This window comes from Lineus longissimus, chromosome 11, assembly GCF_910592395.1.
Source record: "Lineus longissimus chromosome 11, tnLinLong1.2, whole genome shotgun sequence".
In the NCBI taxonomy this organism is placed as follows: domain Eukaryota; kingdom Metazoa; phylum Nemertea; class Pilidiophora; order Heteronemertea; family Lineidae; genus Lineus; species Lineus longissimus.
The window spans coordinates 13,340,196-13,363,375 of NC_088318.1; the positions used below are offsets into that span (position 1 = coordinate 13,340,196).

Below are 23,180 nucleotides of genomic sequence, written 5' to 3' on the forward strand. Positions count from 1 at the left end.
CTCTTCTGTGCCCTACGACACCGAAAATATGCCCTTTTCAAAGAACAACAAGACATAGGCGGTTTAACTTCGGCCACTGCAGACCTTTCAGATAGGCTAGTTTTGACAGTGTCTTTTTAAATCATGTCGTCCAAAACAAGTTTTAGTAGTGACATTAACCTATATTTGCATTGTCTTGGTGCTATCATTCATTCATAGAAAAGATATCTAGGCTTAGATGTTTTTTTTTCTCAAATTGGGTGGTAAATGCCTTTGAGTCACTGAGATATTCGGACGTTCATCTGTATATCTGTCACTCCGACACTGTCGCAGTCCGACGCGCTTGTTTGAGAAACCTGCGGTGACCCACCCTTGGCTTGCGGTGTCGCATTTTTCTTCTCGGAGATCGGTCTAGCCACATCATCACCATGTCTTCCTTCACCAGGTGAGACAATTTTAAGACTTTTGATATTGGTTCGTCTACACAGCTTCGGCTCCTCATATATATATATGCTTTTTAATAGAGGTATCATGTCCAGAGAGTTTCCTTCATGACGTCTGGATGAGCCTTTTATCGTGCGCTATTGGCCTATACAGTGACTTTGAAATTGGTTGGTTGTCAACTGAGAAAATGGTAACTCGTCACGGACGGAATCCCATTTCCTCTGCATTCGTCCACTCTCTATAAATGCGCGTTTAGTTGCATGCAACTATACTTGGGCGCCAATTGTGAAGTGTCGACTCCGCCTGCGGTCATCCATCACAGCTTATGTCAATCACCCACAGATAACGCGGACCGTCTTAGGACGAGAGCCAAGGAGGAGTGTCTCACGATTAAACTCCCGAGGCAGTTCGTTCGTCATTCAAAAGCACTTCCTTTATGTTAGGGAGTGATGGGGTGACTTGAGGCCGGTCCACTTCTGCGTCAGGAGTGTACTCGAAATCGGCCTGATGGCGGACCAGCTGCCGAACTCCTGTATAGAGACAACCTGACATAACCAGTGGTTTAAATATACTCCGCCTTTCGATATTTCGATATCGGATTCCAGATGCGCAACCTGGATTTACTGCGAGAGATATGCGGCCTGAGATAAAGCCCCGAAACAGTTCATGTGTTGGATATCTACGCAATGAGAATACGCACGACGCGTGGACTTATGCGTAATAGAATTTGACCTTCTCGTAAGGGAGTTTTCGCGAAACCCCCGAAACGTCCAAGCGAACGCCTACCCTCGACGTTAGACGTGGATAGGCGTTCGCGTTCGGCGTTTCGGGGGATTTGCGAAAACTCCCTATTTTCAGGACGTCTTGTCATACTGCAAAAGGCTATGGAAAATCACAGGCCGGTTGCTAGAAGGCTTTGTCTTTATCCTTGAATGCCCTATCTTCAAACGATTGAGGACAAGATGTGCCCCTTTTTCCCCTTAAGGACACCGAGGTAGTGGCTGGGCTCAGCCGAATATTTAGGTTATTTCAACAAATGATATTCATTGAAAAGCGACTCACATTATTTCGCCTTTTGAAAAATATATAATATAGGGATTGGTTTGGAGTAAACACCATAGCTTGTTATGCCATTGTCCTACCACTTGCGTTGTTTGATATTCACCCGTTCAACTCCTGTTCATAACTACTCGCATCAATAACATTCTAGATCTGTTTAGACGTATCACCTTTCAAAACTTTTATTGTTATCATATAGGTTAAAAATGCAGTTAGAAAAGTCTGAAAGAGAAAACATGGTGTTGATGTCACTCTTTTTTGCTTTTATTATAGTTAACCTGGAATTCTGAATACGAATTATATTCGAGAGTCATCCCCTTTTGATCGCATATAGGGCAATAAAGATGCAAGCGATCATGATTTCGGCATCGGCTAACTCTACAGCCTGTGAAAGGATCGCGGGCGAACAGACAGAGGGACAGGTTAGAGTCTGTCTGGAACGAAAAGTCCGTATAAGGACATATTATTTTGTTGACCCTCTGTCTCCTCCTGGCCACACTTGTGGGCCTTTCTCACACACGAGTGTTTCAAAAGTTGGTCATAGAACATATGGTTATAGCAGGCCTAAACCAGGAGGACCGAGGCTCAACCAAAACAGACGATCAGTAAATAACTGTCCCTCCCAACAATTACTGCTGTGAGACAGTCCCTGAATGATCTCTTCATTCAGTTGCGGTCATACAGGCGCAGCGGACACCAAATTGCCACGTCAACATTATTTGTTATTATTTCCTTGGTGTCCACTGTCTGGGAACACCCCAGGGCGCTCTGGCTTTGGCATTGCAAATCTGTAGTGCCTGTGATGAGGAAGTCTCACACTCTCCCATCTTCGTAAGTGGTCGATTTTTGTCGCAACCATTTGGGCCTATAGGGCCCCGCACTCACTCCAGAGTGCATTATGAATGGGCTTCAGCTCCATGAAGCTTTCATCAGTGCACCCAGCCCCTGTGGATTTCATGTTCCCAAGGTAAGTAGACGTACATTGCCACGTCATTTAAAAATTATCTATTGATCTCGTCTTAAACCGCAAAAGTTCTCACCGATCACTAGCCGTGCCTGGACAGAATGGTAAACTATACTTAAGTTAACGTTGACATTTCTTCCGGTTTATTTGAAGAACTTCGCTAAAAAAAGACGGGCAAATTGGCGGGCCAGACTTGTCCATATACAACAAATATTCCATCCCAAGTGGTCAATTTCTTGATTTGGAGCTGCCAGTACTGGTACTTCAGTTTGCTATTAAAATGATGAAGTGCGACCCATCAACGGATGAAGCCCACCGGTAAGCCGTCCAGACTCCAACTGCTCATATGTTGGTGAACGATATTTTGTTCCTTATCAGCTTTATCATCAACCCGCCGAATCAATCATCAAATTATTGAAACAGATGAAGCCGTTTGCCCCAGAACGATCAGTTATTTACTGATCATCTGTTTTGGTTGAGCCTCGGTCCCTCCTGGACGCAAGGGCCCAAAGCGCCGCGTAGCGGCAAAAAAGTGAAGCTGGCGAAACATTTATAACGGGTCACCGTCACTTATTATTGGACTTATAGCGCATTTACGGGGTTGCAACTATTTTGCTTTATAGTGTCACCAGGAAAGAAAAGCATGCGACCTAACGCCGATCTATTTGTATAAAGTGATAATTGGAAGGTATATAGTAGGAAATATCAATAAAATAATCATTCCATGTCGTCTTTTGAGGGCATTTTTGATTGTAAAAAATATATGTGTACGTCACCGGAGTCTCTGCAATGATAATTTTATCACAGCAGTCTCGCGCAAGTAGAAGTTGTTTACCTATTAGTTCTTCACTTATTAGTCTGGCGGAAAGCCAGACGTTTTCCATTACGATTTCACTACGCTGTTTGACCAGAAGGAGCAGTGCGCGAGATATGCTAATGAGCAGACTTCCCTCGCTTGAGTTTCGGAAGAATGTTCCATATCGCGCTAAGCTGACCACTGCTGACCATGACAGGCGTGCATTGGACTGGTACAGGTTGCAACTGAACATTGAATATGCTGGTGGTGACGCTTTCTGATGAGAAGTTGGTAGTGACTGATGCAGTATCCTTGGACTTGTCCACAGCATCGTTCAATCTGGCTTGATTCTGTACTTACCCAAATACTGAGACCAAATGCCTGTTGACTGAGCTTTAAGAGAGACTGGCGCCATGCCTAGTCTCTCTTAAAGCACAGTCAACAGACACCAACCCCCTCAGACTCAGAAACCACAAACGCCCAACCCTTCCTGCTACCTTAATACTTCTGGATTTCTGTAATGCTGGATTTTCTGGATTGTGACTCATGGATCACCACCGCCTGGATGGATTGCCAAATTCCCAAATCCCACCATGTGCTTCAAGTGCACACACTGGCACTGCCAACATCATCCTCAGTCTCCGACTCTTTACCAGAAAAATCGATGGCAACTATACCGGCGGTTCTGCATGCCACCACAAAGCTGACAGAAGGTTTTTATTGTAGCTGACAAACTTCCCAATGTATGAATGCTGAGTCGGGGCATTCGATTAGTCAGTTGTGATAATGAGAGCATGAGGCTAAGTATTGTGTATACGATGTCGATACATAGGCCATAGTACTCTTTTGACACGTTTGAATGCCTCTGCTCAGTGAAAGGGCAAAGGATAAGGAACCAATCTTTCCCATTTTCCGAACGATCCTAAATCCAGGCGGTGTTGATTCATGAGTCACAATCAGTGAATCCAGCAGTCCTTCAGTGGGAGGCGTGTAAAGTTTAAATCAAACTCATGACTTGGGGAAGAAGGTCCTTTAGCTCATAGTTCTTTTAGGCGGTTTCGGGTGCGCTGGGGTAGGCGTGGCCGGCATTCAAACCGAGATGATGGGGGAAATCTGGTAAGTAGGCATATGTTTTCTTTCCGATCACACCCGTGAATAGTACGATGTTCCTAGCATCTGGTACTTCTCTGAGCTTCGAGTCCCTCCATCTTTCGTCAAAACGTTATTTCGTTGGAAGAAAACGGCTGGAATATGTTCTCCTTTTCAAGAGGGGGGTCAGCTCAGCAACTCAGCAAGCGAAAGGACTTGATCCTCCAGGGTGCCCATATTCTCATTAATTAAATGAATGTTGTTGTTCATTGCTAAGCTGAGCTGAAAGCACGTCAATGCAAGTCCTGTATAGTCCGGTCACCGGAACCCCAAACTAACTAGTCCGCCGCGTGCAGACTTGTGCAGTACTGCATGTCTGCCCTGTGACTGGGCACAAGAACCAAAATACGTCGAAGGAGTTGGGCGTCGAATTTTATACATGAAAATATTTATTCAATTAAATCTGCAGTGGACCATAACGATCGAATTGTGCATTTCATGAATGAAACAGACGATTATTATGAATTATAGTAACGGTCAGCACGTTTTTCCTGACGGATACACCATACAGATATCATCAGTTCATTTCGATACAAGATCGTGCTATAGAGGGCCTTCCAAAAGCAGAAACACGTGGCACTTCCGGTCGTTTTATCCAAACTGAGTAGCTGAATTCTGCAACGTCCGAGCCACCAAACAGAAGGCGTTATTTAGGGTGGCTTCCGGTCATTCCAGCTTTCGGAACAATCTCCTTGCCTCGCCATATGGTAACGGTTGTCAAGTGATACTAGGACCGTTCACTAGCTTACTTTTGCTCCGCAGCAAATGCTAGCTATCCTCTCATTGGAAGATTATTTTCGGAAAGATGTGAACTGTCCACAACGGTTTCAAGATGGCCTTTCTTTTTTTTGTTGCAGCGGCGGTGGCCTGAACGACGCACCTAAGCCAATCCCTGTCGACAACAATCCCGAAGCACCAACGGCAAGAAAAGTTGGTAAGTGACCCGACCGGCGCGGGCCGCCCCGCAACAAGATCGGACCCTATTTGAATGGGCTTGTAAGTAACGAACATTCTTATCACATCACTCGAAACATCTTAACCACCAAGGTTTGTGCATCTCATCAATATTTGAAATATACCGCGGCTATACGTTAAGGGAGTATTCATGTCGACCAAGAGCTTCAGGATACACTCAACAATAAAATTCGGCATTTAAGGTCAAAGGTCAGGGGCTCTTGCAAAAGCTCAAGCCTTACCTTAGGGCCTGAGCCCACTAGGTCGGTTTCATGCTGCGGAAATAGGCAGGTTCTGTGACTTCAGAACGAGAACTACGTGATTTTTAGATGGCTTTAGGGTGGCCTTAGGGCAGTTTTTATGATATTTGACGTTGATGTCCATGATATTAAGAACCATTAATTTGCTAAGCAGGACTATTAGGAAGTCGCTTCCCACGTTTTGAAAGTTGGTCACGGCGTGAGATGCGACTATCTTGAGACAAGCGAAAGTCAAGAAGACCATCTTGACACACATCCCTTATATGTTGGGATTATAGATAATTAGGAGGGTAAGATAAAATAGACCTTCCTCAACCAAAATTGGGGTAAGATAAGATAAACCTTCTTTAACCAAATTTGGCATCGATGGCGTCAAGGAAGTTGATGATAGACCGCCCGATCGGCCGGCCCAGCCTTTCGCAATTGACCCAGATTGCGATGCCAGATAGATTTATACACGAAATGACCATGATTTCGCAGCATTTTTCTTATTGCATGTCAGGCACGTCAGGATGTAACTCTTCACATCACTCATCATGTGACCTTGGCATCAAGTTGATTGGGAAAACATCTATTTTGCGTGACATACCACGAAGCCCTGACTTGGTTGACAGTCCCTATAAAAGGACTACCGGGTTCGTGATTGGTGTCATTGGCTTGTATGGATTATCACAACAGTTATAACCCGAGCATAGACTCTCCTTGCGCAATATGTTGAATTATGTTTCAAATTGGAACTTTCATTCTTAAGATTTTACATTTGAAATTATCTTTCTTTTGAATTGGTAAACGATAGGGCCAATCATTTTCAGTGTTGTCGAGTGTAAATACTGGAATTTGGATTGTCTCTTTCTCTTGACGCAAGGGCCCAAAGCGCCGCGTAGCGGCAAAAAATCGAAGCTGGCGAAACATTTATAACGGGTCACCGTCACTTATTATTGGACTTATAGCGCATTTACGGGGTTGCAACTATTTTGCTTTATAGTGTCACCAGGAAAGAAAAGCATGCGACCTAACGCCGATCTATTTGTATAAAGTGATAATTGGAAGTTATATAGTAGGAAATATCAATAAAATAATCATTCCATGTCGTCTTCTGAGGGCATTTTTGATTGTAAAAAATATATGTGTACGTCACCGGAGTCTCTGCAATGATAATTTTATCACAGCAGTCTCGCGCAAGTAGAAGTTCTTTACCTATTAGTTCTTCACTTATTAGTCTCAATGTCTGGCGCAAAGCCAGACGTTTTCCATTACGATGTCACTACGATGTTTGACAAGAAGGAGCAGTGCGCGAGATATGCTAATGAGCAGACTTCCCTCGCTTAAGTTTCGGAAGAATGTTCCATATCGCTGTAAGCTGACCACTGCTGACCATGACAGGCGTGCATTGGACTGGTAGAGGTTGGAACTGAACATTGAATATGCTGGTGGTGACGCTTTCTGATGAGAAGTTGGTAGTGACTGATGCAGTATCCTTGGACTTGTCCACAGCATCGTTCAATCATTGCTCTCTGAGCTGCCTTGATTCTGTACTTACCCAAATACTGAGACCAAATGCCTGTTGACTGTGCTTTAAGAGAGACTGGCGCCATGCCTAGTCTCTCTTAAAGCACAGTCAACAGACACCAACCCCCTCAGACTCAGAAACCACAAACGCCCAACCCTTCCTGCTACCTTAATACTTCTGGATTGCACTGTTTAATTGAATTCGAGACGTATTCCGAGGAAAGTAGCACACAGGAATATGGCGTCTGGATATACTGACCCGACATAGCAACAAAAGAAAGGAGTAAATTGTTGGACTATTGAGACTAGTAAAGGATTGTAAAGGTGTTTCTGGAGATTGTTAGACTGATGGGTTGCATACCATCTAATATCTCTAGGCCCAGATAAGGTCGAGACGACCCGGCGCGCCCCTCGGCCTCGGCCTGACCCTGATCGGGGTTGCTTTGTACGTAGACCCGATCCTGACGAAAACAACCGTGATGACTCTAGACGCGAGAGTACACCAGAACCATTGACCGGTAAGGCTTTTGTCATTAACAAGCATAGACAGGTTCAGAGACAACAAAATCGCGCTCGTGAAAACCTGAGTGAAAAGCCCTGGCGCTCATCAGGATGGGGTTCTTGAGGTCATAGTTTCAAGAAGTTGATGTGTATACTATAAACATACTTTCAATTTCAACTTAGCGCCCAATTATCATTGTTTACCAATCTTTTTCCGGATTTGCGTTGGAGGACGGAAAGTGCCAACGGCAACCAATATTTCTCAAGTGTACGTTTAGGTACGCGACACATTTCGCAACCATCTCTATTCGCCCTAAATAAAACTTGTCTTCACTTTCAGATGGCATCCTGAAGACCGTGAATGTCAACTTGAACGCGGAGAGCAACAGAAAAGCGCACCACACTGACGAATATGAGGTGCCAAACCTGGTTGTGAGGAGAGGTCAGGCGTTCGAGATCACCGTCACCTACGATAGGGCGATCAACGATGCGACGGACGAGATCAAGTTCATCTTCCAAACAGGTCAGTGTAGTACACTCTCAGAAAATAAAGCTTTTTCAGAAGCTCAATGCTTTTTAATCGTTTTTCGGCCAACACAAATATGCACGCCGTAGCGGCTTTTTCAACGTAGTGAAAACCCTAAGAGGTTTTTCACAATCTCAAAAATGATTTGAAGTTATTTTTTCACGAAAAATCGATGTTAAGATGACGATTGTCTGGAAGAAATATATATATATGTGTGTTTATTCGTCGAGAAATAGTTCTGACACATGTGGTGCATTTACAGATTTGTGCTGGGTGCTAGGTGCTTGTTTACAACGATCTATTTACATATCCGTGAAAAATCAAGGTTCAAAGAATTTAACTAGTGCACAGAAAATCAATCATTGCTGTTAATTCCCTATGATTAAACGCCGCATCCCCTACGTCTCGCATGACCATCAATTCGCTAATCTGTTCCGCTAACCTATTTTGCCCGTTCTTATCATTCACTATATAAAAAACCCTCAACATATCTCCCCAGCTGTCCACATTGTTCCTATCTAACCCATATTTTGCATACAACATGTTGACACTTCTCCCCAGTGAAGATTCACTCCCCTGACACACAAGTTTAAAACACAAGCTGACAAATACATTCTTAGATGAAGACATACCACCCATAAAATTCATTAACCGTTTTTCTAATTCAATTTCAATACAAAAGTCGTGAACAATGCACGGCAGTAAATCATTGTGAGTCCTGTATGGTAGATTTAAAACCCGTCGCAGACACTTCCGCCACGCAACAAACAATTCCTCCATATAAGGCTTAGACAAGCCCAGAAGCTGAGAACCATATAAAGACATACAAAAACTTTTGAAAAGTGCGTACCTTACATGCGCATGGGCAAATCTGAACTGTGCCATTAACATGTTAGTTCTTTTGTACAAGTCATTTATTAAAAGCTCTACTCTTCTCCGATCAACACGAGGACCCAAAAAAATACCGAGGTGTTCTTCCTCCATAGATAATAGTATCTGTGTGCCCTCAAAAAACAATGCCCTTGGTGGATCATCTAACCCAAAAACTAAAAATCTACTTTTTGATGCATTGAACGAAATATTAAAGTCAATTGAAAAACAACTTGCTGTACTCAACATTTTCTTCAACCCACGTAATGAGGGTGCAAGCATGATTAGGTCGTCTGCGAAGGCAAAGACGCCACAAAAGAGGTTACCAACATGGCACCCAAAACCAGCCTTCTTTAAATTCGCCACTAGCTCATCTATGTAAATACCAAAGAGTACAGGAGACAATACACCACCTTGTTTCACACCATTAGAGACAGCAAATTCTGCTGAGACATATTCCCCCCATTGAACTCTCACCCGTTGTTGGGTGTATAAAGATGCCAGAAACCTTGCCGCAAACGGGCACAACCCTTTTTTAGTCAAAAGACGGAATAACTTTACAAAATGCACGCAATCAAAAGCCCGGCTAGCGTCCAGCATGACACAATATACTGCTGTGTTACAGCTTTTAGAATAATTAATGACCTCATTTACAATTGAACTGCACGCCGCCGTAGAAACACCAGTCTTAAAACCAAATTGAGCATCCGAGGTCTGTAAAACCTTCTCATACTTTTTTAAGAAAATGTTGTCCATAATTTTTCCGATGATGCTACTTAAAGAGATACCACGATAATTATCTGAGACATTCAAAGACTTTCTGCTGTTCTTCGGAATTGGAATAACTCTGGTTTGAACGAAACCACGGGGACAATAACCATGACTCATCATGGAACTCAATAAAAGTGACAAATACACATTCAACCTTTGACTCCCATTGATAAAAAGATCTGACATTATTTTAGGATTACTATCCGTCTTTCCGCGCTTTAATCGCCTGATCCCACCAACTACCTCTTGGAATGAAATACCATGACTGGCATCACAATTACCATCCCGACAACCACTGGCGATTCCTAAATCCAGATCCCTCTTCAAGTCATTCATCTCATTTACATTGTACGACACCGAGTTATACAAACTTTTGAATTTTTCGCCAAAGAGATTACATGTAGCGTCCATGCCACTAACTCCGTCCATGCTATTTGGTTGCATAGCTCTTGTTCCCTTAACCTTCTTCACATTCTTCCAAAACTCATTTTTATCATTATTTCCGAGTGACTCGGCTAACTTATTAGCTGCAACCCTATCATGATTTGTCTTGTTTCGTTTAACTGATAGATGATACAAGGCCCTTGTATGGCGCCTTATGTCAGCGATCACCCCCAGCCGCGGCCTACCATTCTCCTTCCAGAGATTATGCCAGAACATAGCTCGTTGCCTATACTCTTTCACCTCATCGGTCCACCCGGCTCTGCCCTGGTCCTCACGTACCCCACTTTTCACATGTTTTAGAGGTATAGATTCCTCCCCAGCCGAAATGCACGCCGCAATGATCTCCTCATGAAGCCATAGCCGTCAGTTTCGTTGACATCTTTGCAGGTGACCACCCAAAGGTCAGCAAGGATACCGAGAGCCATGTTACCCCTGGCAAGTCTGTCAAAAACTCCGAATGGGGCGCCCAGCACGTGGGCGATAGCGGAAATGACGTTACATACAAGTTGATGACGCCAGCCAACGCCGTCGTGGACGAATGGTCGATGATTGTGCAGACGATCTTTGACCATAAGAATAGGAAGATGAACCGTTACCGCTACAAAGTCAAGGATACATTTTATGTCCTCTTCAACGCTTGGTGCAAAGGTAGGTCTCAATGTGCGATAATGGTGCAGCAAACAACTCCTTTTGTATTGAGGAGATAATATTTAAAATATTATTTAAGTCTGTATCAACGGCAACAGTATTGAGCATCATGGTGCAAAAGAACAGGAATCATGTTGCGTGTACGTATGATATTCTCAGTAGCAAAAAAACATGTAAGGGAAACTCGGACAAAATCATGGTTATTTTGGACTTTTCCGGAGAGACTCAGGAAATCTCGGAAGAAAGTGGAAAGTTGGAAAGCCCAACATACAAAGTGCTTAAAATGCCGGAAATGCATCACTTTGTAGCTCCGTGATTTTCCTTTTTCAGAGGATACAGTCTATATGGCCAACGAAGAAGAGAGACAAGAGTACGTGTTGCAGCAGATTGGTATGATATGGAGAGGCAGCGCCGGGGCTAACGGGCCCATGATGTGGAATTATAAACAGGTATAAGAAGATGGCATATATTAAACAGAGCCTTAAAGTGTGTCATCTGATCCTGTTAGAACTTGAACAAGGCGTCATCGTTTTGGTCCTCTCAATAATATGCGTTGACGCGGAGTCCGATCAAAGACAAAATTATTTTATTCGTAGGCGTATTGCTCATGCATAACTGATTTTGGTTGTCCCATTCGCTGTTAATCTGACAAATGTAAGGGTTGACGGGTGGTTACGTAATACGCTGCTACCCCTGCTGCCCGCCTGAACAACTGTAAAAGTAGTCACCACGATTAGTTATGTATGAGCGAAATCGCGTACGAATGAAATAAATCTGTCTTTGATCGGAGTCTGTGGTGGAACAACCAGGTCGCATATATCCGTGAGTGATGTTTCCGTCCGTTTCAAACAATGCATCTCTCGATGTGTATTTTCAGAACTGTGGAGATTTGAAGAAAAAACCGCAGATTATCATGAAAATTCATAAACAGCCGGTTTCTTTTCTGCAAGGTTTGAAAGGTGTGACCGACGAAACCCTGGAAACGTTTTGAACTCCGTTTTTTTCAATTGTCTTTTTACATAGTTTGACGATGTGTGCCTGGATGGTTCCCTTTTTCTTCTCAAGAAGAGTGGTTTTTCCGTACAGGCAAGATCTAATTCGGCCCTCACCTGTAGGGCACTCGCTCAGATGGTACGTAGGAGTTTACTTTTTTACTAGGAAATAAACTATATATGACATGTCCCCGATTCCTATTAAATGAGCAAGAAATGTTTTTTAAAAGCAAGAAAATCTACTTTATTATTGCAAATCAAAATTTTTGTTACATGATTGCGGCTTGAAAATCTTGAGGTGCGAGAACCAAGACGTTTTATCTCTCGGTAAATTCTCGGTGAATTCTTGTCGAGATTGTGTGTTCCTGTACACGGTAAGATATCGCCCTAAACGGCCATTACCTGACCGAGGGACATCTAAGTTTTTAAAAAGCATGTCATTTCTACATGCTGCACCTGAAAGATGACGATAGTCATGGTGATTACGGTAATATTCTGAAAATAACATCTTAACCTTCTTTCGCTCAACAGGCGAACAGTAACAACAACGACGGAGGTGTCTTGAGCGGTAACTGGTCCGGTAACTACAATGGTGGTATCTCCCCATCCACCTGGCAGGGCTCGGGGAGCATCATGGAGCAGTACATGAGGACCAAGTCGGACGTCAAGTGGGCGCAGTGCTGGGTCTTTTCTGGACTTCTCACAACGCGTAAGTAATTCATGGACTCCGTTACACCAACGGAGGGGAGGTTACGGACGGAGTACCTCTGATGGTTCAGAATGGTTGTATAGGTGTTATGTCTTAAGTCTGTAGTTGATATGATACCACGAGTAGTGGTCACCCAGAATGTTCTGGTGTATTTCGTGGCTTCAGATAACCCACATTTCGATGTTCAGATGCAGTGAATAAAGATCGTATTGTTCCTATTATATCAGCAGTTAGTAATCATCTCGGCAACCTAACATTTGGCGACGAGGATAAAAAGACTTTTGTCTATCTAATCAACCAAGTTTCGGGCACATTGAGAGACTTTTGACGTCCAGATCGGCACTTCAAAAAATCTTCCGAAGCTCACCTGTTCGCTACTGCCGCCATATTTATATACACATACCGTATGCATTGCATGGATGTTGGCCTAGTAGTATACCGCTACTATTATCGTGATATATCATCAGTGTGAGTAGTGTGCATTGTTTTCGGGACTCTGTGCTGAACTTATAGTACTATCGTAACTATGTCTATCAAACCGAAGATAGGCGACCTTGATCCGTTTCCTTTGGAACCTAAGGAAACAGCTGCAGCAAGATGGGAACGATATATAAAAAGGTTTGATAACTTTTTGGTGGCTACCAATATCACCAACCGTACGAGGCAACGCGCCATGCTTCTTCATTGTGTGGGTGAAGACCTTTTTACCATATTTGAGAATATTCCTGACAATGGGGAGGCGGATGATTACTACGTTTGTAAGAGGGTGATTAAGGCATATTTTCAACCTGCAAAAAATGTCGAGTTCGAAACCTACACCTTCAGACAAGCAAGGCAGAATGCAGATGAGTCTACAGACCAATACCATATTCGTCTCAGGAAGCTTGTACTTAACTGTGAATTTCATAATGTTGATCGGGAGATCAAGTCGCAAATCATACAAACGTGTAAGGACCCCGAGGTACGCTCAAAGGCCTTACGGGACCCAACGCTTACTCTCCAACAGCTGCTAGCATACGCTAGAGAACTCGTGAAGCGTGTGGGGTTCAGGCGAAAGCTATGGTAGATTCGAAAACTTCTAGTGTCAAAAAACTTGAAACTCAGTCTGAATTGCGGAAACCGAAGTTTCACAAAACTGTCCCTAAACCACAGGAGAACAAAACTTGTGGCTTGTGTGGGGGCAGTTACCCCCATCAAGGTCAATGCCCGGCAAAGGGTAAAAAGTGTGCCAGTTGCAGGGTGTTTAATCACTTTGCTAAGGGTTTGCCGGAAAGGCAAGTCTAACCATAAACATGAAAAAAGTACCGCAATTCAAGGTCAACACATCATGTGGCCGTAGAAGAATCACCGTACGAGGAGGAGACGTACAATCTTTTTAAATCGAGACCACTAAGGACCCAAATAAGTTTTCAAAACGAAGGAAACAGGTTTGGGCTGAGTCACGTGTTACACCATTTACTACCGATGCCAAAGTAAATGGTACGGAATTGAACTTTGAGATTGACACTGGTGCATCAAAAACTATCATAAGTGAATCCGAGTTTGAGAAAATCCGTGAAGGCTGTGACGGTGCTAAAGCCTTGGAACTCTCTCCTACTACTGTGAAATTGCGCACATACACTGGGGAGGAGTTCGCCCCATCAGACACTTGCGTTGTAACTGTTAGTCATGGAGACCAACAGATGGAGTTACCAGTCTTAGTCGTACCAGGGGAGCGACCGAACCTCCTGGGTCGTGATTGGATGGCGAGGCTGAAATTAGACTGGAACAATATTTTCGAAGTGCATTCCGTGAACGAAAAAATCAATCAGCGTATCGGCGAGATTAGTGTAGTTCTATCTAAATATCGTGACTTATTCAAACCAGGACTTGGTAAGGTAAAGGGCATCAAAGCGAAACTGTATGTGGATCCAAATGCAGTTCCTGTTTATTTCAAACCACGCCCGTTAGCCTACTCAATTGTTGACGGGGTCGATGAAAAACTTGATAGGTTACTCGATCTGGGTATTCTTACGCCAATCACTCATTCCGATTGGGCTGCTCCTATTGTACCCATTCGCAAACCCAACGGAAAAGTTAGAATCTGTGGTGATTTTAAAGTTACAATCAATCAATTGGGTAACCAATACCCAATACCAAAAATCGCAGACTTATATTCAAAGTTGGCAGGAGGTCAAACGTTCACCAAGATCGACATGAGTGATGCGTATCTACAATTGGAACTGGACGAGGAGTCGAAAAAGCTTGCCGTTATCAACACTCACCGTGGACTGTTCCAGTACAATCGTCTCGCATTTGGCATTGCCTCGGCACCTGGAATTTTCCAGAGAACTATGGACAATCTACTGCAAGGATTAGATCATGTCGTGGTCTATTTAGACGACATCTTAGTCACAGGGAAAACTATCCAAGAGCATCTTAGTAACCTCGAAAAGGTGCTCAAACGCCTGTTAGATGCTGGGTGGCGTCTCAAGGAAGAAAAGTGCTCATTCTGTGTGGATTCTGTGGTTTATCTGGGCCATAGGATTGACAAGGATGGCTTACACCCACTAGCGGATAAAGTGGCCGCGATTGTAAAGGCGCCACCTCCAAGTAACATTCAACAGTTACAAGCATACTTAGGTATGATCAACTACTATGAAAAGTTTCTGGCCAATCGTGCAACCGTACTTGAGCCACTCCATGCTCTTTTGCGTAAGAAACAAAGCTGGACCTGGGGTTAAAGGGAACAGAAAGCTTTCCAGGCGTCTAAGGACTTGTTGCAATCTTCAACGGTTTTGGTACATTATGACCCTGCTAAGGAAATCATTGTAGCATCTGATGCTTCACCTTACGGCCTCGGAGCAGTGTTGTCACATCCAGGAACCAAGGACCAGGACAGACCTGTCGCTTATGCATCTCGTTCGTTATCTACCGCTGAACGGAATTATTCGCAACTCGAAAAAGAGGCTTTATCGCTTATCTTCGCTGTCAAGAAGTACCATCAGTATCTTTCGGGTAGAACATTCACGCTACTAACGGATCACAAGCCGTTAGTTGGGTTGTTTCACCAAGATAAACCTATTCCACCTACCGCTGCTCTCCGTATCCAGCGTTGGGCACTAACACTGGCAGCATATGACTATACGATTGTGTATCGCGCAGGATCCAAAAATGGAAATGCTGACGGGTTAAGTAGGTTACCTGCCTCACCCCCGCCAGTCTCACCTCCACCTACAGAGTTCATTCATACCGTAGATCAGATGGATACCACTGTGGTAACGCATACCATGATTGCTACATGGTCAAGTCGGCATCCGGTTTTGTCAAATGTTCGGAAGTTCATCCGTGATGGTTGGCCTACAAAGGTTGACAAGGCGTATCTACCGTACTTCACCAGACGACATGAACTTACTGCACACCAAGGGTGTATCATGTGGGGCTCATGTGTGATAGTGCCGCCACAAGGTAGAAGACAGCTTCTGGAGGAACTTCATATGTCACATCCTGGCATGGTTCGGATGAAAAAACTCGCAAGGAGTTACATTTGGTGGCCGAACTTAGATCATGAAATTGAACAGAAAGTAAAATCATGCGCTAACTGTCAGCAGCAAGCTAAAAAGCCAGCTTCTGCGCCGTTGCATCCATGGGAATGGCCAGGCAAACCGTGGTTTCGCCTGCATATCGACTTTGCTGGTCCTTATGAAGGAAAGATGATCTTGGTCATAGTAGATGCTCATACTAAGTACCTAGACGCGCATGTTATGACATCTTCTACATCAACCAACACCATTGCAAAATTGCGACAGACTTTCGCAGTTCATGGGATACCGCATATCATTGTATCAGACAATGGGACCAATTTCACCAGTCAGGAGTTTGAGGACTTTTGCAAACAGAATGGTATACGTCAAATTCTAACAGCTCCGTACCATCCCGCTAGTAACGGTCTTGCAGAACGTGCTGTCCAGACAATTAACAGTGGTTTGGAAAAGGCGAAAAAGGAACCATTGGAGTCACGTTTATACTCCATGCTTTTCTGCTACCGTATCACGCCTCATGCAACAACGGGACTATCTCCTTCAGAGATGTTGATGAACAGACACGTGCGTTCAAAATTAGATCTTGCTGTACCAGATTTGAGCGCTACTGTGGTTCAAGGTCAGGCGGCCATGAAGGCACGTCATGACAATCGAGCTAAATTGAGACAATTTGACATAGGACAATCAGTGTTCGCGTTATGTTTCGCCAGCTTCGCTTTTTTCGCTTTGGGCCCAGTGCAGTAGTTGCAATTGTATAGTTGTTGTAAAATCACTGAGACATTTTAATCGCAGTCTCGTGACTCTTGGACTTGAAGGACTTATCATCAGTAATTTAGGAATTCAGTTCTTGTTCATTTGGTTTTCATTTGGCTTTGGACCAACCGATATGCTCTAATTAGAGGGGAGGAATGTTATGTCTTAAGTCTAGACGCAAGGGCCCAAAGCGCCGCGAAGCGGCAAAAAAGCGAAGCTGGCGAAACATTTATAACGGGTCACCGTCACTTATTATTGGACTAATAGCGCATTTACGGGGTTGCAACTATTTTGCTTTATAGTGTCACCAGGAAAGAAAAGCATGCGACCTAACGCCGATCTATTTGTATAAAGTGATAATTGGAAGGTATATAGTAGGAAATATCAATAAAATAATCATTCCATGTCGTCTTTTGAGGGCATTTTTGATTGTAAAAAATATATGTGTACGTCACCGGAGTCTCTGCAATGATAATTTTATCACAGCAGTCTCGCGCAAGTAGAAGTTCTTTACCTATTAGTTCTTCACTTATTAGTCTCAATGTCTGCGCAAAGCCAGACGTTTTCCATTACGATGTCACTACGATGTTTGACAAGAAGGAGCAGTGCGCGAGATATGCTTATGAGCAGACTTCCCTCGCTTGAGTTTCGGAAGAATGTTCCATATCGCGCTAAGCTGACCACTGCTGACCATGACAGGCGTGCATTGGACTGGTACAGGTTGGAACTGAACATTGAATATGCTGGTGGTGACGCTTTCTGATGAGAAGTTGGTCGTGACTGATGCAGTATCCTTGGACTTGTCCACAGCATCGTTCAATCATTGCTCTCTGAGCTGCCTTGATTCTGTACTTACCCAAATACTGAGACCAAATGCCTGTTGACTGTGCTTTAAGAGAGACTGGCGCCATGCCTAGTCTCTCTTAAAGCACAGTCAACAGACACCAACCCCCTCAGACTCAGAAACCACAAACGCCCAACCCTTCCTGCTCCCTTAATACTTCTGGTTGATATGATACCACGAATAGTGGTCACCCAGAATGTTCTGGTGTATTTCGTGGCTTCAGATAACCCACATTTCGATGTTCAGATGCAGTGAATAAAGATCGTATTGTTCCTATTATATCAGCAGTTAGTAATCATCTCGGCAACTTAACAATAGGGGAGTTTGTACCGAGATAATTGTCGTTGATGAACAACTTTCTAAAAGAAGTCGCTGGATTTCAAAGCGATAACGGCAAAGAAATGAAGGTCTACGAATACTCCGCCACAATTTCTATATGATCATGGCCATGATCGATGCGGAATTTCCATCAAGGGAACAATATGACCGCATCTACCATGGATCCATCGTAGATTCTATAATGAAATCCGTTTTAGAATTTGTGACGGACTATAATAGACTAGATTATCACTTTAATAATGGAAGTATACTTCGATGTTAACGCGCACTAAGGTGGAACAGTAACGAATCTATGATGGGATTCCCATATAATTTACAATTGGCCATCATAGACTCTTTAATGGCCCATCATAGATTCTGTGATGGGAGATCCGATGAAAATCGTGGTTTATACATGTGACCATCATCACATATACATATACATGTATATTCTACCATGGGCCATCATAGATTGTGTCGACGTAAACCTTTGCCGTTGTGCAATATAAAAAGCTTAACATACTTTAGAAGTAGATACCGGTTTATTTCATTGAATAGTCTTCATTTTTAGTGTGTCGGGCTATTGGCATCCCAACCAGGAGTGTGACTAACTTTGAGTCCGCTCACGACACCGACTCTAGCATGACCATCGACACACATTATGACAGTGTTACTTTGAAAGCGTTGGGAGGTGCCATGGACGACTCGGTATGGTAAGTGATGACAGACTATCTTAATGGGTACAGCACTACTCTGAGGCGATGGGGGTGGCATGTCCGATTATCGTGTGGTACAGTACTATCCAGAGGTAAAATACCTTGTTGCCTCTTCGCATCTGATTCGAACAGGAGGCAAAGAGCTTATTCTTCCACGGAAGTCCTGGTTAACCGCCCTCAGCGTTGCTAACGGTGACTGGCAGGGCACGTTAATCACTCTACCCCAAGGAAATGCTGTTTGATACAAAAATCCCTACCTTCGGACATAGTCAAATCGTCCACCTCGGTCACAAATCCCTGGATGGACAGCTCTGATGTTAAATCGTGTGCATGCTAGAACCGCCGTCAGAAACGGGACCACTCGAAGCAAGCAGGCAAAGTACATGTAGATGAAACTGAAATGTAGGCTACACTCTTCATGAAATGACATGTCAACATGAGCCAACAGGATTTCAACCAACCGAACCCCAGGGACTGGGCTAGCCACTATATGATTGCAAAATGACCAAATTCAGGATTGTCCTTCAAAGGAATAGACAGACATCACAGCTTGTATTTTCTCTGTTCAGGAACTTCCACGTGTGGAACGAATCTTACATGAAGCGTCTTGATCTTCCCGATGGTTACGATGGATGGCAGGCGCATGACTCCACACCGCAGGAAGCCAGCGAGAGTAAGTCACACCAATGTCTACACTCTTAGAAATGTTGGTTTCTGAGCTTCCGAAAAACCAATGAACATATTTCGAGGAGTCGGCTAATAAAAAATCACTTCCCGATGACGATTTTAAGTAAATCGGCCAGCTCATCTCACCTCTTTCTTCATAACTTGCCCCCTTTTTAGATCTCATGCGCTGCGGTCCAGCGTCTGTTATCGCCATCAAAAATGGTGACATCCATATCAACTACGACGGCAAGTTCGTCTTCGCTGAGGTAAATGGTGACCGTGTGTCTTGGATCGTGGAGCCAGATGGTAACATGATTGCCGTCCAGTCTGAAATTGACACGGTCGGGAAGGAGATGAGTACCAAGGCTGTGGGAAGGATGGCAAGGAATGATGTGACTCATGAGTACAAGCATGCCGAAGGTAAATCAATTTTTCGTCTTCTGTTTTGATCAGCACCAGCTCAGTTGTTTTATTGATGGCATCTACTTTTTACTAAGAGACAGGTATCAGACAAGGAAAAACTGCCTTTTTCCAGTTTGGGTTTTTGAAGTAATCTTCTCATTCTGAAACAACATATTGTTACCTTTGATAACCCTGGTATTTGCCTCAAATCCAAGATGGCTGACGAAATATAAAATGGCTGCCATGACTTCTCGTCCTTGATTACAGTACGTTATGAAGGCAACAGATACGTGAGATCTGTCAGATCTGTCATCACAATTACGGGCCGGTCCGAGTATATTGCTAGCTCAACAGGCCTATAGTGTTTCTGTCAAAAAAAATCTATCTTCTATCTACATTTCAGGGTCGGAGGCAGAGAGAGCTGCCGTTGACAAGGCGATGAAATACAGCTCCAGGAGAGAGTTCCTCAAGATAGATGAATCTAAGAATGACTGCGCCATGACACTGGATGTCAGATCGGAGCAGAATGCTGACATTACTGCAATGGTGAGTGTGCGATGGTCAAAGACCCTGCTTGGCCAGACATCCTTCAACACTTTTTTGTATTGCTGGAGTAAGTAAAGATGGCAATAAAATCCAATTCGTGAATACATTTACTCGTACCAAGCGCCGATTTAGAACCATTCCCTCTCTTGTTCCCCAGATCCGAGTCACCAACAACAGCAACGAGGAGAGGAACGTCAAGTTGAACATCCAGGCGGTGGCATCGTATTACACCGGAATGACTGGAGAGGACCTTAAGACGGTCAACTCGAACCTCATCATTGCCGCCAAAGGAAGTAGGTCGCCTAATGTCCAAGCTTAGCCATTGGTGGCATTTTCTCATGCCCATTATAGAGATCATGCACTTTAGGTTACTTCGACGCTGGCAGTTTCGGCGCCTCGGCCCTAAAAGTTTATCTCAGATGCGTGGTGCCCTTAAATTGAAAAATTGAGAGAAAAAACCAGGTCATTCGTTGGCCACGAACACTTTCAAAGATTGTTGAATTTCCACTCAACATTATCCGATGCGCATGCGAGTTGCCCCAAACAACCGACCGAAATAAGGATGGAGAAAATTATCTCTACACAGATGTCTGACTATCCAGTTAAGTAGGCATATTCTGTACTCGTTTCAGACGACAGGTACGAAATGAAGATTCCAGCGGCCGAGTGGATTAACACTGTAGACGCTGACGCGACAGTGAAGTTGTTTGTGACAGGAAATGTGAGCGAGACAGGCCAGGTGATGACTAAACAAAAGGCTGCTGCTCTTGACAAGCCGGAGCTGAAAGTCACGGTAAGATGGAGATGTCATGGTAACAGTGTCAGTGCTCAGTGCACGTAAAAGAGGTGGTGTAGTTTTGGGTCATCTTGACGCCAATGGCCAACGGCAATATCTATTAACTCATGGTCCATGACGTGTAGTTTGCATGTATTGTAAGCCCAAGGACCAGGATGCAGTTTCTACAAAAAAGTATGTGCTTGACTCAATATATAAGTAATGACGAGAAAACGTGCTACCAACCGTACTTGGAGGATAGAAGGGAGCATATGCACATATACATTTCTATTAACGGTTATAACTAACTTGATTTTGCGCCTTCTTTCAGGCGACCCCGCAGTCCGTCACCGCTGGCGAGGAGTTTGAAGTGACTGCGTCGTTCACCAATCCCCTGAAACTCCCCATCAACAAGGGGATGTTTACCATGGAGGGACCGGGTTCACAGAGATCATTCGATGTTGAAGCCAAGTAAGAAACGTATTCCTTTCAAAGTCACTTGAAAGGAATCTTGCCATTCCTGGCCTAATATATGGTAACGGATAAACACTTATCGATACATCTGCCGCTGTATCCGGCCCATCCTCGAAAAACCAGAGTCAGTTGTATCCTCTTCCCACGTTACATGAGCTCGGTGGTTAGTGCCGAAGTGCTGGCCTGAAGTTCAGGATGTATCCAATATAAATATCAGACCACAGATTGACAAGATTCAAGTTGAAAATAACATTTATTCAATGGCTTTAATAAGAATAGGTGACACCATCGACATTGCTTCTGGTTGCGCAACAACCGATTTCCCTGAAGAAAGAATTGCCCAGAGTTAATGCAAGAAAATACTAGAAATAGAAGGACAGAGTCAAAAGCATTTAACCGCAAAAAGATGAAGACATATGGTAATGATGATTGTCGTCTGCTTTTCAGGAAATCCATTGCACCAGGCGAGACGGTGACAGGAAAAGCAAAGTTCACCCCACGATTTGCCGGAAAGAAAGAGGTCGTTGTTGGTTTCAACTCCCGCCAGCTGACCGGTATCAGCGGGGCCACGTCGGTTGTCGTCAAGAAGAAGTAGACCTGCGACAGTATGTCGTCGCTTTGAGGAATACGACAAAATGTCGGCGGTGATATAAACTGATATGTAGATGAATGCTTGTTTGATGCAGGTTTTTCGCGGAAGGGCTTATGGGCATTGCGCTTGTGTTGTAAAATAGACTTCTTTCCGAACATAACATTACTCTTGTGCCATACGTTGTTTTACTCCGCCCTTTTGCAGTCATAATCAAATGGACAAGTCAGTGTGTGTCATGGATGGACCATGCTAACTGCACGTGTGCGATGCACGTACTTTACTTTGTTGAACTTCTCATTTACCTTGCTGCGACATGCGCACATTTGCGGTGCGAGCTATACACTCCTAAAATGTATTACACTGGCAGTTTCTGTATGCAATCACACCCACTAGATATATTCTAAGCGGCCTTAAAAGTTTAAGTCGGACTTTTCTTTGTATACTTCTCGCGCACTTGGCAGCAAATGATACCTTCTAGCCGCCTTAGAAATTTAAATGTTCATTGCAACACGAAATGCAACAAACGCTTAGGTATCCGTAGATTGTGACTATAGTTTATACATGTAGAGGAAAAGGTATACTCATTTTTATCTAGTTATCGAATAATATTCAGGTTAAAGTGGTTTCAGGTGACATTATTTCTTAGTAGCATACGTTATTGTAGTATATACAGTGGCCTATCTCCATATACGGTAAGCGTTTCACGTGGCATGTATGCACTCACAGGGCCCGTTGTCTGTAGGAGAAATGCTGGGACAAAGCAAAGGCCTTGTGCGATATACGCCGAGTTAGATATGAGCCGAGCCGTTACGGGACAACAATCCAATCGTCCGTGTGAGATAAAACCGTAGGTCAAAGGGGAAGATATTTCCAATACGCCATAGTAACAGCTTTATATCTTTCTTCGCTTATTAGCCTAAACCTTCATAAATGTCAAAAGTTACAACCTGTAACAAATACTAGGCTGATTAAAAAATAAAACTATTTATCCAAACTTG

General features: G+C 43.8%; 1 protein-coding gene across 2 annotated transcripts; it reads left to right on the forward strand.

The window, feature by feature from the left end:
- Positions 1-257: 257 nt before the first annotated feature.
- Positions 258-23,176, forward strand: LOC135495520 (protein-glutamine gamma-glutamyltransferase K-like). 2 transcript variants are annotated; one of them, XM_064784249.1, is made up of 16 exons: positions 258-424; positions 5,249-5,325; positions 7,492-7,632; positions 7,956-8,138; positions 10,614-10,874; positions 11,205-11,323; positions 11,898-12,005; positions 12,398-12,575; positions 18,583-18,724; positions 19,297-19,400; positions 19,571-19,813; positions 20,199-20,341; positions 20,499-20,634; positions 20,974-21,134; positions 21,448-21,587; positions 22,038-23,176. In XM_064784249.1, the coding sequence occupies exons 1-16, from the start codon at positions 408-410 to the stop codon at positions 22,183-22,185; spliced, it is 2,301 nt and encodes a 766-aa protein (XP_064640319.1). In that variant the 5' UTR covers positions 258-407; the 3' UTR covers positions 22,186-23,176. The 2 variants fall into 2 exon arrangements, with proteins under 2 accessions (XP_064640319.1, XP_064640320.1); XM_064784250.1 differs by lacking the exon at positions 7,492-7,632.
- Positions 23,177-23,180: the final 4 nt, after the last annotated feature.